At 54.6% G+C, this 18,871-nt stretch overlaps 1 protein-coding gene across 4 annotated transcripts in view; it reads left to right on the forward strand.

The window, feature by feature from the left end:
* PFKFB4 (6-phosphofructo-2-kinase/fructose-2,6-biphosphatase 4) overlaps positions 1-18,871 on the forward strand; it is a 29,645-nt gene that overhangs the window by 1,161 nt on the left and 9,613 nt on the right. The window contains exons 1-7 of one of the 4 annotated variants that reach the window (XM_066350839.1): positions 2,650-2,819; positions 9,545-9,661; positions 9,801-9,897; positions 13,525-13,591; positions 16,784-16,858; positions 17,178-17,234; positions 17,860-17,981. In XM_066350839.1, coding sequence (XP_066206936.1) covers positions 2,723-2,819; positions 9,545-9,661; positions 9,801-9,897; positions 13,525-13,591; positions 16,784-16,858; positions 17,178-17,234; positions 17,860-17,981 — 632 coding nt within the window. In that variant the 5' untranslated portion in view covers positions 2,650-2,722. Of the gene's footprint in view, positions 1-2,649; positions 2,820-4,855; positions 4,877-6,399; positions 6,535-9,544; positions 9,662-9,800; positions 9,898-13,524; positions 13,592-16,783; positions 16,859-17,177; positions 17,235-17,859; positions 17,982-18,871 lie in introns of those variants that run through there. The other 3 variants (XM_066350843.1, XM_066350841.1, XM_066350840.1) reach the window with 3 other exon arrangements.

The following is an 18,871-nucleotide window of genomic DNA, read 5'->3' on the forward strand; positions in this document are numbered from 1 at the left end:
GCCCTCAGGCTGCGGAGGGTGGCTTGGTGGTTGGGCCAGGGCTGGCCACTAGATACAGGATGGAAGAGTCTGAGCACTGAGAATGAGGACTGAAGACTCTGGGCACCCCACAACTTGTAGTCCGGGACGCTGGAAGGATGTCCAGTGGCCAGTGCAGAGGGCAGAGGGCACCACGGGAGGCAGCCAGGACCAGGCGAGGAGGGTTCATGGTGGGAAGACTGAATAGAATATGTTCGCACCTGTGTGCACACTGACACCCGGGCGCACTTCCCACCCTGGGGTCAGGACAGCTGGCTTACTCTGCCATGAGGGCGCGAAAGCCATGAGGTCCCGTCCTGAGCCTGGGGTTGAGAAAGCCAGGAGAGCATTTCCATGGAGGGAGCGAACAAGAGCACACGTGTGGAGCTGGAGGTGTGATGGTGGGAGGTGAGGCTTTGAGGGCTGCAAGTTGCACTGAGTCCGTCCTGCTCTGTGGGCTGGCTCTGTGACCCTGCTCCCCTTCCTCAGTTTTCTCCTGGAGAAATGAAGCCATGGGAGAGGAGATGGGGAGTATCCTCAGAGCAGGTGTGGACCTTGGCCTTGGGGAGGGGCCCCAGCTCCTCGTCCTGTAGATCTGTGGCCTCTCACTGGGTATTGGGACTTGGGAGGGTTTGTCTGGTTCAGCTCAAGGGTCAGACTGTTTGGGGAAGAAGGGGAGGTGAAGAGCTGCTGCATTTCCTTGAAAGGCAGGTTCAGGCTCCCTGGATATGGAGATACTTCCCAGACATGGCTCTGGCCTCCTTTCCTGCCCTGGGTGCCCCCTACCCTAGCCTCTGACTAACATCCCAAGAGTACTGGGGAGGAGTATGGACAGGTCTGAGGAGGTGCTGGGTGTCTGAATGTTAGAGGACGCAGCCTTTAAAGTGTGTGCTGGGAGTTGGACAGGGTGTGAGCATGTGGTAACAAGGTCTCTGAGGCCAAGATGGCCCCAGGATGACCTTGGCAGTGGCCAGGAGATAGACAGGAGGGCTGGCTGTGTCATGAACAGAATGAGTGGCTTTGGGGAAGTAGGAAGCAGGAGGGTGATCACAAGAGGCATCTTGTTCATCAGAAGCCACCCACGGGTGTGCTCAGAGCTGCTGGGCACAAGGGGAGAGAGGTGTAGGGAACACTGCAGAGGGAGCGTGAAGGGGGAAGTGGCCAGATCTGTCTGAGGCAGGGCATCCCCAGGGGAGGCAGCTAGAGCTGGTTTCAGGAAGGGTCTAGTTGGGCTTCCAGCATGTGGAACTCCTGAACCTTCATTTTCTGGGAAGTGGGCAAGCCATCTGTATCAGAGTCATCTTAAGATGCCAGGCTCTGGCCTGACCAGGTGGTGTGCAGTGGATAGAGCGTCGGACTGGGACATGGAAGACCCAGGTTTGGGACTCCGAGGTCGCCAGCTTGAGCGCGGGCTCATCTGGTTTGAGCAAGGCTCACCAGCTTGGACCCAAGGTCGCTGGCTCGAGCAAGGGGTCATTCTGTCTGCTATAGCCCCCCCCCCCCATCAAGGCACATATGGGAAATCAATCAATGAACAACTAAGGAACCACAACAAAGAACTGATGTTTCTCATCTCTCTCCCTTCCTGTCTGTCTGTCCTTATCTGTCCCTCTCTCTGACTCTCTGTCTCTCCCACAAGAAAAAAAAAAAAAGAATAGATTTTTCAGACACTGACACATTTCATCTATACCAGACTGATGACCTGTACACTCCCTTTTCAGGGAGCCCCAGAGAGTTTGGTTGTGAGGTCCCGCTCACTTGCTCCAGGTAGGCTGGGGTTTAGCCCACGCTCCCCAGCAGCTAAGGCAGAGAGAGAAACTTGATCAACTTTGAAATTTGTCCTGGCTGCCCTGGCCGGATAGCCCAGATGGTTAAAGCTGTCCTCCCCAAGTGCAGAGGTTGCAGGTTCGATCCCAGTCAGGGCACGTACAGGAACAGATGTTCCCGTCTCTTTCCTGCTCTCTTCCTTCCTCTCTCCAAAATCAATAAAATAAACATTAAAAAGAAATAAAAAAAATTGTCCTGGGTCCTTGTTCATGAGATAAAGGAGCTTTTTCAGCGTAATTGAGCAGGTAGCTCCTGTCAGCAGGGTAGATAGAGTCCCGGACTTGGAGCAGAAGAGAGGGGTGCCGTGCAAGACCCGCAGGGCGCAGAGGAGACATCAGGCCAGTGATTAGGGTCATGCAGAGGCCCCCACGCTGGTCCTGACCGATCAAGACCTGCGAGTCACGTAGGCCCAGCTCCACTGCATGAAAACCCCTACCTCCTAGGGGCCCTGAGGTCCCGCGTGGTACGAAACGGAACCTCGGGCGCCCGGGAGGCAAGGTGGCAATTGCCCGGGCGAGGCCTTGGGAGAGACCCACGCAAATCAGCGCGATCGGGTGGAGTGTGCCAGGCGAGGTCCGCACCACCACGGACTTGGGTTTGTGCGGAACTGGGCATGCGCGTCAGATATCCCGGCATGAAGGGCGGGCCCACTTAGTCCGAAACCCGCGGGTCCCCGAGTTGGGCATGCGTGGTGGAGGTCAGGCCCTCTTTAGTTAGGGTGGAGCCTACTCGTTCTGGGGCGGGGTCTGCGGGAGTTGGTCTTGCGTCATCGCAGCTTGAGGAGGGGCGGGGCCTGGGGCGGGGCCTCGAGTGGCCTTAGTTGGTGCGGCTTACCCCGGTGGGAAGCCGCGCAGTTTGACTCTTACCTGTCTTCGGGATGGCGTCCCCACGGGAATTGACCCAAAACCCCCTGAAGAAGATCTGGATGCCGTACTGCAATGGGCGGCCCGCCCTGCACTCCTGCCAGCGCAGTGGTGAGGCGGGGTCCGCGGGGAGCGGGGAGGACGATGCACGGGGGTGGGTGGATAGGGCGGCCTGGGCAGTAGCCTCGCACCGAGAGACAGAAGCGGACGGGAGCCGGTGGGGAACTGGGGACAGGGGAGGCTGCCAAGACTAATGGGAGGGGAACAGGAACAGGTGGTAGGCTGGGGACAGGTGTATGGCGATGTCTGGGCTCCTCGAGGGCCAAGTCCGGCCGCTATCACCTCTGGGAAACCCCTCAGCCCCTTCGCACTGGACAGTATCTCCATGGCCAGGGGAAGACCTGGAGCCCCATGCTGCCCTCTCTGCTGGCCAGAGAGCGTGGGCGGGGTGGTTGGGCCAATTCTGAGCTGCGTTGGTCCTGGACAAATTGTTTGGCTCTCTAAGTCCAGAACTCTCAAAGGCCCAAGAGTGGACTAGCCTTCCAGTGGGAGGAAGGGTGCACCCCTTGGTGTTCATCGCCCACCTCTTCACCTAAAACCAAGTTTGGGGAGGAATTTCAGGCAAGTGCAGGATAGAGACAGTGAGGACACTGTTCCATATGGGCCTGTCTTTGTGTCCAGGGGTGTGGAAGCGTTCACATAGGGTTGTGGGTGAAGGGTAAAATTTGAGGGTGAACCATCTAAGAGACATGCTAAGGTTCATGAAATTGTTAAGGGCTCACCATTCCTGGGGTCCTGGGTATTCAATCCACTACCTTGACTTTCTACTTGTCTTTAAATGAGTCTGCAACCTTTTTATTAGGAAGAAAAGTAAAGGTCTGTTTTAAGAATAACTGAAACACGGTAATGAATTGGCAATTTGGCAAGCACCGCAGAGAACATCTAGTGCAACTCCTGGTACAGATATGGAAATGGAGATGGGGAGTTGGGTAATGTGCAAGGTCTCCCTGCACTCCTGACCGCTGCTTGGCCATGATAAGGGAGGGGAGAGTGCTCTGTGCTTGTCCTGCTTGGAGGGCAGCCCAAGAGCCTCAGCTTTAACCGTGCTGTGCATCCTGGGGGAGGGATGTGTGTATCTCTTACCACACTGTGGGTCCTGGCAGAGGGTGGCCCTGACTCTGACCATGATATAGGTCCTGGTGGGGAACCAAGCCTATGATCATGCTTTTAGTCCTGGGCCCATGGCATTCCAGTCAGTGATCTGAGTCCACAGGGCTTATGGCATGCCTCTCTGCCAGACTTTTTTGGAGTTGTGGAGGCTGAAACGTCTTCCTCCTTTGCTTCTAGACAGTCTGTGTTAGTGCTGTGTTGTCCTAGGTAGGAGGTAGCTGCTGTTCTTACATAAAGGGGAAGGAGTAAGAACTTGGACTTTGGAGGCAGGATCACTCAAGCCACCTCATGGCTCAGTGGTGTGACCTTGGACAAGGAGCTGAGCCTCTAGTCCTGGGTTCCTTATCTGTGCAATGAGACTGGCATCATCTGGCTCCTTGAAGCTGCTGTGAGCCTCTTGATGAGTGGGTGCTCAGTAAGGGGCCACTGGCCCTTTTTAGTTCTACCGGAATTTCTTTGCTTCTTGCTACCTCAGAGTCGGGGATTGAAGCATCAAGTCTACAGGGGGGAAGGGAGCGGTAGCCTAACGGGGAGGGGACTTGCCTAGGTCTCACAGCCCCTTGGGCAGGGCCTATATTTTCTCAAGCTCCAAGTCTGTAATTAAAATACTGCTCTGGTCTGCTCAGTTAGTTAGAGCATCGTCCCAAAGCGCAGAGGTTGCTAGTTTGATCCCCAGTCAAGGCATATACGGGAACAGATCGATGTTCCTGTCTCTTTGTCCTCAGTCTCTCTCTCCCTGCCCCTCTCTCTAAAATCAATGAAGTAAACATTAAAAAAAAATACTGCTCTGGCCTGAGCAGAGGGGCGCATGCCATTCCTCTGCCGCAGGGTATGGCAGTGGCATCACTGTGGGCTGGCCCAGCACCAGAGGTGCTTTCTGGAGGAGGAGGTGGCACTCAAGAGGCCAAAGATGAGACCTGCAGATTGGGAGGGCGGCCCAGGCTAGGGTGCCAGAGTTCACAGCAGGGAGTGCGGTAGCTGTGAGTGAACATGGGCCTGTGCGTGCCCCAGGGACTGCGCTTGCGCAGTTTACCCGCTGCAGAGCGGGCTAGGTTGGGGGGCACAAAGACAGGGGAGGGCCTGAGGGTGGGTGGTGGGTAGAAGCCGACTCGATGACAAGGGTTTGTAGAGAAGAGGGCGCAGGGTCTGAGGCAGGTCCGTGCTGTGTGGTGGGTTGTCTCTGAGGTCTGGTCCCCTGCTCCTTCAGGCACCAGAGGCTGATTGGAGGTGGGGCCTCCTCCACTCCAGCTCTTCGTTAGCAATCCTTCCTCCTTTTGATAAAATTCCGAGCCACACACGAGATCCGGAAGCTGCTGGCTGCTCAGTTCAGACCTTGGGGAGCTTTGGGAGCAGGTGAGGCAGTGAGGAAGAGGGGACTCGGGAGCACAGCAGAAGGGACAGTGTTTGTCTGATGGCTTTTCTTAGCCCTAAGGTGGCAGGCCTCTTCCTGGTCTGGACGTGACGGGCGTGCACAGGACAGTAGGAGAGCTGACTTTCTCTCCCCTCTGAACAGGACAGTGGCACCGTGCTGGTTAACGTTCGGTTCTTCCTTCCCCCATCTGGCTCAGGGAAGTGGAGCAGCTGCAGTTCAGAAATCAGTTCTGGAACTTGTGGCTGCCCTGTGGTGGCAGCACCAGAAAGTGGTCATCGTCCAGCACCAGTTTCAAGCCTTTTGCCTGCTAGGGCCCCCGTGGTCTTAAGCAGAAGTGCAGGACAAGGAACTAGTGAGGCAAGCTGTGTGACATGTCTTCAGATTTCCTTCCGCATATACCCAGTGTCCTAAACAGTGTGTCCTGCTGTCCCATTGCTCAACGCTGGGGTCCTTGATGGCCCGGAGCTGCGTGCTCCAGCTCACCTGGGCCATGTGCTCTGCTTTGGTGCAGTCGTGTCTGTCCCCCGCGTGGGCCTTAGTTTGCCGCTTCTGCATTGCTGGGGCTTTCCTGGTGTTTTGCTGTTGGAAGCAGAACTGTGGTGAATACACTTGTACTTTGATATTTCTTTTGGGTCATTTCCTTTGGAGCTTATCTTGAGAAACAGAGGTAATAGGTCATTTATTGCTCTTGTTTTGTGCCCAGCCTGAATTGCTGCCCTGCTTGCCCACCGTGGCTGTGCACGGAGCGAGGAGATGCTGGCAGCAGACACTGTGGGAGGAGTTCAGGGAATCTCTGGGAAGATAGATGTGAAGGAGGGGAGGCGGGACCCCAGTCTCGAGGTCGGTCGTGGAAGAACCCTCCAGGGTGCAGCGGGAAGGGATGGCCTCATCACAGGGAGCAGGATGGGCCAGGTCTCCCGCACGGTTAGCTCCCTGCAGGAGCCGTGGCCAGCTGGCCAGGAGTTGTGCGATCCACGCAGGCCCGTGGCTGGCTCTCAAGGCATAGGACCTTGCCTAGCTTGTTTTTCTCTCGCCGTAGCCTGTGCTAGGTTTCTCTGCAAGTTTCACTCCTGCTCAGCAGCTGTTCGTGGGATTCCCTCCTGTCCTCCCCTGGCACTCACTGTTTGTGTCACATTTGTTTGCCCAAAGGTCATGCACAAGAGTGATGGAGCCCCTGCTGGCTGGTAGGGCCCTTTATGTCTCTGCAGGCTGGGGACAGATGTGCCTCTGCGCCCCAAGTCCCGAGAGCAGTCAATGCTAAGGTGCACTTGTGTTCTTAGCCAGGTCAGCTGCTTTTCTTTCTTCCTTCCTTTTTTAGAGAGAGAGAGAAACATCGATTGCACTCATTGGTTGATTCTTTTTTTTTTTTTTTTTTTTTTTTTTAACAGGGACAGAGAGAGAGTCAGAGAGAGGGATAGATAGGGACAGACAGACAGGAACGGAGAGAGATGAGAAGCATCAATCATCAGTTTTTCGTTGCGACACCTTAGTTGTTCATTGATTGCTTTCTCATATGTGCCTTGACTGTGGGCCTTCAGCAGACCGAGTAACCCCTTGCTTGAGCCAGTGACCTTGGGTCCAAGCTGGTGAGCTTTTTGCTCAAGCCAGATGAGCCCGCGCTCAAGCTGGCAACCTTGGGGTCTCGAACCTCGGTCCTCCGCATCCCAGTCTGACACTTTATCCACTGCAGCACCGCCTGGTCAGGCTATTGGTTGATTCTTGTATGTGCCCTGACTGGAGATTGAACCCACAACCTTGATGTATCAGGGCAATGCTCTAACCAACTGAGCTACTCTGGCTAGGTCTGCTCCTTAGGTGCTTTTACAGAGAGATAGTGCTAGACCTTCCTGAGGGGTTATCATCTTGTCTTACAGATGAGGACAGAGTCAAGGTAGGAACCCAGGCCTCTCTGACTTTAAGCCCCAGGTAGGGCTGGCCCCGGGGCCACTGTGCCTCTGCCAGGTGGGGCCTGGCAGTCTGTCTAAGGAGGGCTGCCAGGAAAATGCACTTGCAGAGCCACTGTGGCAAAAGAAGGGCACTGACAGGTCCCCACATCCGTCCACCTGTTTGCTGTGGTGCCACCTGCCCCAGTTCCTGAGGGTGAAGGAAGGGAGGCTTCTTGAGAGCACACTGAGAGCCGAGCTGGGTCACATGAGGCTGGTACTTCTGCTGCTTTGGGGTCCATCCTGGTGGGCCAGGACATTGCTCGGGGGGAGGCTCCATCCAGACCCGGCCCTGCCTCCAGCCTCGCAGCTTCTCTCATTGGCGCACTGACCTGGTGACACCTGGGATGGTCGGTTGAACTATCAGAGGGACCACCGTTGCGGACACCAGCCTGGGTCTGTGGCCTCAGCCCCTTGGCAGCCCTCACCCTGTTGGGTTTCGGGATGCTTCCCTTTGTCCCCCTGCTCATAATTTCTGAGTACCAACTCTGTGCCAGGCCCCAAGATCCCCAGTGGCTCAGGCCCTGCAGGGCTGTTTTCTCTCCAAGTGATGAGTCATGGGGAGCAGACTCCTGAGGGAGATGGCTGGTGTTGAGGGAAAGAGTGCGCCAGCTGGCATGGACGTGCCCTGGAGGAAGGTCTTGGGGAGGAAGCAGTTCTTTTTTTTTTTTTTGTATTTTTCTGAGGCTAGAAACGGGGAGAGACAGTCAGACAGACTCCCGCATGCGCCCGACCGGGATCCACCCGGCACGCCCACCAGGGGGCGACGCTCTGCCCACCAGGGGGCGATGCTCTGCCCCTCCGGGGCGTTGCTCTGTTGCGACCAGAGCCACTCTAGCGCCTGGGGCAGAGGCCAAGGAGCCATCCCCAGCGCCCGGGCCATCTTTGCTCCAATGGAGCCTCGGCTGCGGGAGGGGAAGAGAGAGACAGAGAGGAAGGAGAGGGGGAGGGGTGGAGAAGCAGATGGGTGCTTCTCCTGTGTGCCCTGGCCGGGAATCGAACCCGGGACTTCTGCACGCCAGGCCGACGCTCTACCACTGAGCCAACGGGCCAGGGCCCAGGAAGCAGTTCTTGAGCTGGGCTGTGTACGGGGAAGAGAAATGAACCCTGTACGGGTGGGATGTGGAATGATCATTGGAATCCTGGCCGGCAGGCAGGGGGCCAAGGACCCCCCAGATTCTGGCTCTGCCCTGCTTGCCATGGGAACTCCCCAGCGGTGTTTAGCCCGGGGTGTGGCAGGTCCAGCTCTGTGTCTGGTGATGCACAGCAGAACAAGGGCTGGTGGCATCCCACTGTGTCTGCTGGTGCCCAGGCAGGTCTGGCGAATGGGGGTGGGGGGAGCAACAAACCTTCTCTACACTCATGGTTCTTCTGGCTGGTCTAAAAATCAGATTGACGTGAAAAAGATTAGTAAGAGAAAACAACCAAATTAAATACATACGTATGATCTGGAACCCCACATATATGAGAGATTCAAAGACAGAAAGGGGATTGAGGTATATAAGACATCTTGAGTTAGGGATGAGGTATTGCAGCTTGGGGTCTTCAAAGGAGAATTGCAGGAGGATCAGAAGAACAGACCTTTAGTAACGAAGTTGGCCTTGCTCTGTAGAAGTTATCTCTGATAAAAGCTTATGAGCTCCCTGGCCAGTTGACTCAGTGGTAGAGCGTCGGCCTGGCGTGCAGGAGTCCTGGGTTTGATTCCCAGCCAGGGCACACAGGAGAGGCGCCCATCTGCTTCTCCACCCCTCCCCCTCTCCTTCCTCTCTGTCTCTCTCTTCCCCTCCCGCAGCCAAGACTCCATTGGAGCAAAGGTGTCCTGGGCACTGAGGATGGCTCTATGGCCTCTGCCTCAGGCACTAGAATGGCTCTTGTTGCAACAGAGCAATGCCCCAGATGGGCAGAGCATCACCCCCTGGTGGGCATGCTGGGTGGATCCCGGTCAGGCGCATGCGGGAGTCTGTCTGACTGCCTCCCCATTTCCAACTTCAGAAAAAAATAAAAAAATAAAATAAAAGCTTATGGGCAAGGCCTCTAATTCAAATTCTCTGTAGTTGTGGGGAGAGAACAAAAGAACCTCTTGAGCCTGTGGCTAAAGTTGCCTTTAGCTCAAAACCATCTGCATACCACAGAGGCACATATGGGGTGACTTGTTCTGGGCCCTCATAGGGGCATGACAGCAGTGGCTTGAGACTAGGGTCTGGGGTGCTCAGGGAGCTGTGTGATGTGAGGAGACCTGGAAGGCGTAGCTGATGCCAGTCTTGTGCCCTGAGGCGAGGAACCTGCAGAGAAGGGGAGGGACACTGGGAGGGGACCTTACCCTTGTCTGACTTGTGCTCCTTGCCTTTCAGTTTGCATGACCAACTGCCCAACACTCATTGTCATGGTGGGTCTGCCTGCCAGGGGCAAGACCTACATCTCCAAAAAGCTGACTCGCTACCTGAACTGGATAGGCGTGCCCACGCGGGGTAAGACTTGACCTGGGCTTTCCGAGTGGACGTGGGGGCTATGTGAGGGAGGGGCAGGGACACAGGGCCTGGGGTGGTCAAGGTCAGGACTTGGGGAGGGTTGCTGTTGTATGAAAGCCGGGCCTTTCCTCTCCTCCAGAATTCAACGTGGGTCAGTACCGCCGGGACATGGTCAAGACGTACAGATCTTTTGAGTTTTTCCTTCCAAACAACGAAGAGGGCCTGAAAATCAGGAAGTGAGTGAGTGAGTGAGTGTGTGTGTGTGTGTGTGTGTGTGTGTTTACAGAGAGGGCCCTGGAGCCCAGTTGCTGGTAATAACAGAGCTGCTTCTGAGCCCTGGCCCTGCTCCGTTCCACCCCGGTAGGTGGTTGGGGGTGGGCTGAGTTTGGAGACAAGGGGAGGGGGTTTGTGGTTCCTTGGTGTCTGGCCCTGGTGTTGTGAGCCCTTGGCCAGGACATCCTGTGGGAGGTGGTGGAAGCTTAGCTAGGGCAGGTCAGGGACGGCCTCCGGGTAGGGAGGGAAGCCCTACTGGGTGTCGGGGTACAGGCCTCAACGATGGGACGGAGTGGGAGTGAGACCACCTCCTGGCACTTCGCAAAGCAGAAGGATCAGCCAGGATCGGGGGTCTTCCCTCCCTTGCCCCAGGATAAGCCCCCTACTGTACATCTGGAGGATGGTCAGCAAGTGCTTGGCATGTGTGGGGTAGACCTTAACTTGCCTTTGAAGTGCTGGGCAACTTGTTCACACGCCTGCTGTTACTTATGAATATAAATTTGCATATGATACCCACCCCTATCCCCCACCCTCCACCTGAACTGGGTCCTTTCTCAAAGAAGCTGAGCCCCAGCTGGTAGTCCGAGGAGCTATACTGTGCTCCTGGCAGGTGTCAGCTGCGGGGTCAGGAAGCTTCCCTGCCCTTCATCTTGGCCCAGCCGTTGTGCTAGGGCAGGGGTCCCCAAACTACGGCCCGCGGGCCACATGCGGCCCCCTGAGGCCATTTATCCGGCCCCCGCCACACTTCCGGAAGGGGCACCTCTTTCATTGGTGGTCAGTGAGAGGAGCATAGTTCCCATTGAAATACTGGTCAGTTTGTTGATTTAAATTTACTTGTTCTTTATTTTAAATATTGTATTTGTTCCTGTTTTGTTTTTTTACTTTAAAATAAGATATGTGCAGTGTGCTTAGGGATTTGTTCATAGTTTTTTTTATAGTCCGGCCCTCCAACGGTCTGAGGGACAGTGAACTGGCCCCCTGTGTAAAAAGTTTGGGGACCCCTGTGCTAGGGTGTTGAGCTGAGGCCAGCCCAGCTCTGCTAACTGCCCCAAGCCAAGCACAGCCCCAGGCCAGAAGCCACCTGGGTCTGGACACGAGACAGCCAGCTCTCTTTCTGGCCACCAGGTGGCAGGAGCTCCCCACTGTGGGTCTTGGCCCTTTTCCCATCTTTGCTCTTGGGTCAATGGTTGGGCCAGGCTGCTTGGTTCATTTTCCAATGAACCAAGAAAGGAATGGGAGTCTGACATTCAGGCTTCTGTGGCCAATTGTGGGTAAAGCTCAAGGCTGGACGCTGTGGTGGTATCAACCCAGACAAGGAGGGGACTGATACTCGAACTCCTTCTGTGTGATACCCATTGTCATCCTCCCCCCATTTTACAGATGAGTAAACTGAGGCTCAGAAGTCTCACACAAGATAACAAGCTATTTGACACACCCCATGGGTACACATGGGTTCATACACATGTGCAGTACCCATGTGTATAGTCACACTATACATGTGGGTATGCACACATACGGACACCTACACATATAAATACTCACGCATGTGCAGTCAAGATCACATAGCACACAAGGACATACTCCTGCACGCCTCATATGCACACACAGGCACCCTCGTGCTCACCCGTGTAGACAAATGCACCCTCAGGCGCACTCAGACATGGTGGGGGGCCTAAGACCACCTCAGATCAGTGATTTGCTAGGATGTCAGCATGTGGCCACACTCCTGGCTAAGGTTTATTACAGCAAACGATACAAAGCGACGTCAGCAAGGGGAAACGACCAATGGGTTGAAGTCCAAGAGGAACCAGGCTTCCAAGAGTCCTATGACTCAGACAGGATACACTTAATTCCTCCAGCATGAACCTGACAACAGGTGTGAATTGTTTTCTGTCAGGGAAGCTTGGCGCAGACATGGTGGCCAGGGTTTTATCGGGGGCTGGGCACTCAGGCTCCCTGTGCATAGCACATACCGGAACTCCAGAATCCCCAAACGGAAGCGGATGTTCAGTATAAAACATATTGCTGATATAAACTGTCTGGACACACTGAGCCACTCGTATTATTTAAGGAAAAAAATTTTTTAATCAACATTGGGAGCTGTTTACCATTCAGGTTCTCAGACTCCAGATAAAGGTCAGCCTTACAAGAAGGCCTTTTTTTTCTTCATTGATTTTATTTATGCATCCATTGATTTCTCCTTGTATGTGCCCTGACTGGGGATCAAACCTACAACCTTGGCCTGTTGGGATGTTGCTCCACCAACTGAGCTACCCCGCCAGGACCGCAGGCAGGCCTTCTGAAGGACAGTATTCTCAGGCTGCTGTGCTAGCTCTTTCCACACCTGTGGTCACACAACACACATGAAGGTAGTATACAGACTTGCATATCTCTTGGTATACGTGTGAGCATGTACGCACGTGTGCTCACCCTGTATGTGTGCATGGATAATGCATAAATATGCACATAAGCACACATGTGTGCACATACAACATGAAGACATGTGCACACACCCCATATGCATGTACATGGGTGTTCACACATGTATGTCTTTTTTTTTATTTTTACAGAGACAGAGAGTGAGTCAGAGAGAGGGATAGACAGGGACAGACAGACAGGAATGGAGAGAGATGAGAAGCATCAATCATTAGTTTTTCATTGCGCGTTGCAACACCTTAGTTGTTCATTGATTGCTTTCTCACATGTGCCTTGACCGCGGGCCTTCAGCAGACCAAGTAACCCCTTGCTGGAGCCAGTAACCTTGGGTTCAAGCTGGTGAGCTTTTCCTCAAACCAGATGAGCCCGCACTCAAGCTGGCGACCTCGGGGTCGCGAACCCGGGTCCTGTGCATCCCAGTCCGACGCTCCATCCACTGTGCCACCACCTGGTCAGGCACATGTATGTCTTATATGCACATCACATATTTGGACACATGCATACAAAAACCTATACTCATGCATGGGTGCGTGCACACATAACCCACATACACACGTGTACACACTCCGTCATCTGTGCCTTTTCAGTCACCACACTGCGGTGTTTTTTTCAGACACCAACTGGTGTCTTACAATTCAATTCAGCTTTGACACTACCTTCCTGAAGTTAGTGTCAGTTCCCACAGGTTAAGGGCTCAGCCCCATGAGGGTCCCTTCTGTAAACATCGGTCACGAGTCCCTGGGGGGCACCTGTACTTCTGACTGACCCCCTGTACGTCGGGGGTTTTCGCAGCCTCCTCCTCAGGGTCAGGAATGTGCCAGAACCGCTCACAGAGCCCAGGAACATACCTCAGTTATGTCTCCTGGGTGAGTGTAAAGGATACAACTCGGGAACAGCCGAACAGAAGAGATGCCCAGGCGGGGAAGGGGACGGGGTGTGGGGCTTCCATCCCTCTCCGGGCATTTCGCCCTCCCAGTGCGCCACGTGTTCACCAACCTGGAAGACCTCCAAATCTCGTTCAAAGTTTTTACAGAGCTCAGGTTAATCGTTAGACCACTCCCCTCTCCTGTCTGCGCTAAGATGTGTCCCTGACCCCCCTGCCCTCCTGCGGCCAAGGTTAGGTGCTGGCTGACCCTGTGTTTTCTCCCCTGAAGGCAGTGTGCCCTGGCAGCCCTCTGTGACGTCCGGCGGTTCCTTAGTGAGGAGGGGGGACATGTGGCGGTGAGTGTGATGCGCTGGTGACACCTGGGAGTGACATTGGGAGCCCACACACGTTCCCCTCTTTGCTGTCAGGCCTCCGAAGGGAAAGGCAGGATGTGCGTGGCCTGGCTGCTCCTGGGGGCCAGCCCTTGGGAGAAAGTCTGCAGCCACTATGCAGGAGGAAGCCAGAGGCTGGATACGGGCTGAGAGTTTCTCTCTGGGGCTGTGGTTGCCTTTGACCCTGCAGGACTTCCTCTGAGTGCTCACATTTCCTGCCACCTCACAGGTTAGAGAGATCATGTTACCTAATTCTTTAGCAAATGTGATTTCTCCTGGTGTGGGAAGAATCCTGCTCAGCATTTAGTGGCTGTTCCGGGAAGCAGTGAGTTCCTAGGTAGGGGATTCTACCTGTGTTGGCCCCTCTAGTCATACGGAAGGGGTGGGACAAGCAAGACTGAGCAGAAGTGGCCCTGGCTGGGTGTCTCAGTGGATCAAGGGTCTGCCCAGTGTGCTGAGGTCACAGGTTTGATCCGTGGTCAGGGCTCGTACAGAAGCAGTCAGTGAGTACATAACTAAATGGAACAATTAAGTGGAACAAGTTGATGCTTCCCTCTCTCTCCCTTTGCCCCCCTTCCTTCCTTTCTCTCTCTCTCTCTCTCTCTCTCTCTTTCTCTCTCCCTCCCATCTCTCTCTCCCCCTCCACACACACTTTCTCAAATCAGTAGAAAATTAAAAGGAAAAAAGAGCCTGACCTGTGGTGGCCAGTGGATAAAGCATTGACCTGGAAACACTGAGGTCGCCGGTTCGAAACCCTGGACCTGCCTGGTCAAGGCACATATGGGAGTTGATGCTTCCTGCTCCTCCCCCCTTCTCTCTCTCTCTCTCTCTCTCTCTCTCTCTCTCTCCCTCTCTCTCTCCTCTCTAAAAATGAATAAATAAAAATAATAATAAAAAGGAAAAAAGAAAAAGACTGAGCAAAGGCGTCTGCAGGACAGGGCCCTACCCCACCCCTGTGCAGTCAAACATGAAAACTGTTCTGTTTTGTTTTCATTTTCCCTCTTGAAGGTGTGCCATCTGGAGCACTCTGTCCCTTGGCTCCCTCTGGGTCCGTGGCCCTGTAGGTCTGTGGCACAGTTGTCATGCTGGGAGTTCCCTTCTCCCTCCGTGCTCTCGAATCTGTTCTTTTCCTTGGTTTACTAACTTGTTTTGCCGGAGCATATCCTCCAGTAGCTTTCTGTGAACGGTACTTGGGAGGTAAATTTCATGAGCCCTTACATGTCTAGAAATGTTTATTTTTATCCTTATATTTGATGGTTGGGTATAGAATTATAGGTGGAAAGTACTTTCCCCTTAGAATTTCTACAACATTGCTTCCTTGTATTATGGCTTCTAGCGTGCCTATGGGAAAGTCTGATGTCATTCGGATTTGCTGATATTCCTAAAGGTTTCTTGGAAGAAGCTGGGGGCGTCTCATGACCATTATTCAGGGGAGGCCTGTAGGGTCTTCTCGGTGATGTATCTTGTGATGAGTCTTCTCTCTTCTACCAAGTGGGGTCCGGGGGCCCTTTTCATCGGGAAACCCTTTCTGGCAGGTCAGAGAAATTGTCGTATATCGTTACTTTGATAAACCTGCCACTTTCTGGTAAGTGATTTCTCACTCCACTCTGATTTTCAGAGCTTCTTTCTCTACAACTCCTGGTGGCTGTGCACTAGGCTTGATCCCTGATTTCATCTTGTTTCCCTTATTTTCTCTATCTTTTTTGTCCTACTTTCAGAGAGACTTTCTTAACAGGGTCTGAAAGTATTTGGTTTAATTTTCTTATTTTTTTAATTTCTGTGCTTACATTTTAATTTCCAAACTTTTAATTTCTTGTGCTCTGTTCCAATTTTTTTAGAACTCTTTTCTTTTCCTTATTTTGTCGTTATGAGAGCGTTCTGCATCTCTCCTTAGATAATGAGTTTCTTCCACGTTGCCTTCTTTTCCATGCCCCGTCTTCATTTTCTCAAAGTTCCTTTTATATTTGATTTAGTCTCTGTTTTTCACGTTAGAGGATTTTCTGGCGCTTCCAGTGAGCCCTGGTTGAATGCCTTTGGAAGCAGGGATGCTCTAAAAGCTGCTTGTCCGTTCGGGGTCTGGGCTGTGCTGCGGGGTCGGACGAGGCGGGACAGGACCTGGGACTCTGCTGCTCTCTGTGACACGCCAGGCAGCGCTCCCATTCTCTTCACCACCTTGTCCCTTTTGTCAGAAGTGCCTGTGGCCCTGGCCGGTTGGCTCAGCGGTAGAGCGTTGGCCTGGCGTGCGGGAGTCCCGGGTTCGATTCCTGGCCAGGGCACACAGGAGAAGCGCCCATCTGCTTCTCCACCCCTCCCCCTCTTCTTTCTCTCTGTCTCTCTCTTCCCCTCCCGCAGCCAAGGCTCCATTGGAGCAAAGATGGCCCGGGCGCTGGGGATGGCTCTGTGGCCTCTGCCTCAGGCGCTGGACTGGCTCTGGTTGCAACAGAGCGACGCCCCAGAGGGGCAGAACATCGCCCCCTGGTGGGCGTGCCGGGTGGATCCCAGTTGGGCGCATGCAGGAGTCTATCTGACTGCCTCCCCGTTTCCAGCTTCGGAAAAATGAAAAAAAAAAATTAAAAAAATAAAATTAAAAAGAAGTGCCTGTGCCCTTGCTCCTGGACATGCTGATTCTGCACGAGCAGGTGTGCTCAGGTCTGCGAGGGCTTGCTGGCTTTCTCCGTTCCTCGGTCAGTCCCCACCCTGTGTCTGCTCTAGGGAACTCCACTGACCTCTCTCCTCCCCTGCCCTCCCCTCTCTGTTCTCTTTATCCTTCGGTTCCCGTTTTCCTGGGAGCTCAGGATAGAGTGGAGATAAACGGGTTCAGTTCTCCAGGCTCAACTGGTTTCATGAGAAGTCCTCTTGGTCAGACAGGAGCTGAGCACCTGCTGTAGACAGAGCGGTGCTGAGTGCATCCCTCTGTGCCAAGGGTTTGCTGCCCTGGGGGTGCAGAGCACACCCAACCCTTCCAGCGCCCTGGGGTGTGCTCCTGAAGGACGGGGAGGCCCAGCCCAGCCCTGCAGGTCTGAAGGAGACTGCCCAGGCGGGTGGCCCAGGCCGCAGCTGGTCCCAGTGAGAAGTCCAGTCCCCGTACAGCAGCTGTTGGGTGGCCTGCTACCGTCTCCAGGGCCAGAGGCTGAGTTAACCCCAATTTGGTTTTAGGTTTTTGATGCAACTAATACGACCCGAGAACGGAGAGCAACCATCTTTAACTTTGGGGAACAGAATGGCTACAAGGTGAGACCTTATTGGCTCAAGTCCTTGGTTAGGTCGTGGCATGTCTGGGCCCCCGGATGGGGGCAGGGCACCAGGCAGGTCGGCCTCCCAGTGGATTTGGGATGAGAGGCTGCTTTTCTCTCCCCAGCTAGGGTTGTCTTTCCTGGGCGGCCGGGGTCTTGGTGGGAGAGTCCTGGATAAGGCAGCCCCAGAGGAAGGGTTTAGGGGCCTCGCTGCTCGGCTTGGCCCCCAGTGGGGTCGGGGGCTCTGCGGAGCCAGGCCCGCGGCCCTGAATGTCTCTGCGCCCCTTCCCTGCCGGCTGCCCTGGTCCTTGCTGCAGACCTTTTTCGTTGAGTCCATCTGTGTGGATCCGGAGGTCATAGCTGCTAACATCGTGGTGAGTGGCGCACCTGACCTTGTTGGGACAGTAATACGACCAAAATGGCATGTGACAGGTCCCAGTTAGGTAGATCTGGGGTTGTGCCTGAGCCGGCCTCAGCTTGGTCTTTCTGAACCTTGGTGCTGGGAGTGGGAGCGGGAGAATGCTGGGTCAGGCATCCCCCACCCTGGGCCCCTCATGTTGGGGAACTTCGTGGCAGGCAGGCGTCCATTCTGCTCCCTCCTCTTCCTCCCCACTCGTAACCCCCGCACAATGGGAGAGAAGCTTCAGCCCCCGAGGAGGGGGGTTACATTTTAAGAAAGAAAGACTTGACACCTCTCCCCTACCCCCTCTTGATCCAAGAAACGGCCTCTGGGTTTGGGGAGGTAGTTCAGCTACAGAGGGTCTTCCAGGCCCCTCGCCCCACTGGCTTCCCTCCACCCCGTCCCACAAAGACAGGGGATTCCAACCTCAGGATGCCTGGCAATACTCTCTCAGCACCAGTGTGGGAGCTCAGACCAGGGGCCCACTGGGCTCCCTCTGGTAGGACCAGCCCCACCCCTGCCGCCGCATCCTCCGTGGTCTCCGGCCCTGCCTGGCCTCCCGCCCTGACGTGTCCTTGTCCTGTGCCTGGCCCTGGCAGCAGGTAAAACTGGGCAGCCCTGACTACGTCAACCGTGACAGTGATGAGGCCACAGAGGATTTCATGAGGCGCATCGAGTGCTATGAGAATTCGTACGAGTCTCTGGACGAGGACCTGGATAGGTGAGCAAGAGCGCGCCCACCGTGCTCTGCAGCGGCGACGGGCGGGTGGCGGGGACCTCCTTGGGCTCCCCGTGGTGGTGGCTGCGGGGCCACCCAACAGACAGCGAGCGTCTGGCCTTTCTTGTTTCTTTCCTTGGTGCAGAAGTTGTGGACCAGAGGTGACTTGCAGAATTCCTGTTGCCTTGTCTGGGGCTCTGCAGGTCCGACTTTCTGCTGTTCTGTTATAAAACCAAGCCTAACTTCTCTGCAGAGGGTCTTCCCGCAGGCGTATGCAAACAGACATACTCTTCTTTAAAAGCACAGCCTGCTCTTTGAGAAAGGGGAGCAGTGCCCAGAACCGATGGTAGTGCCCTCCCCGCCCCCCGCCGTGTCCCTCTGGGGAGGAAGATCCAGTGGCAGTGAGTGGTGGCTGGGAGGGGCATCGGCCAGCTACTTTTTCTACAGTCAGGAGTCAGGTGGTAAATATTTTATGTCTTGGGGCTTGCTATCAACCTGGCCATTGTAGTGCAAAAAGCACTTAGGCACTGTGTACATAAATGGGCACCATCGTGTTTACCGAAACAGGCTGGGGACTAAATTTGACTTTGTAGTCATAGTTTGCCAACTCCTGGCTTACATAAGTGGGGACAGAGGTTAAGGAAAGAGCAGTGGGACCCCTTGGTTAAGTGTTACACAGTTGTTACAAGCCATACCAAGGAGAGGTGGGGGAGTAATTGTTATGCAGCATTGAGTGAAAAGGCTGGAGTATGAATCTGTGCTTGGGTTGTTGATAATTACATAACATACAATGACCTGGTCACACAAACCAGGGAAAAGAGGCGGCTGGCGGAGGGCTGGTTCTGGTGGCGGAGGGCTGGTTCTGGTGGCGGAGGGCTGGTTCTGGTGGCGGA

Source organism: Saccopteryx leptura, chromosome 10 (assembly GCF_036850995.1).
Source record: "Saccopteryx leptura isolate mSacLep1 chromosome 10, mSacLep1_pri_phased_curated, whole genome shotgun sequence".
Taxonomy (NCBI): domain Eukaryota; kingdom Metazoa; phylum Chordata; class Mammalia; order Chiroptera; family Emballonuridae; genus Saccopteryx; species Saccopteryx leptura.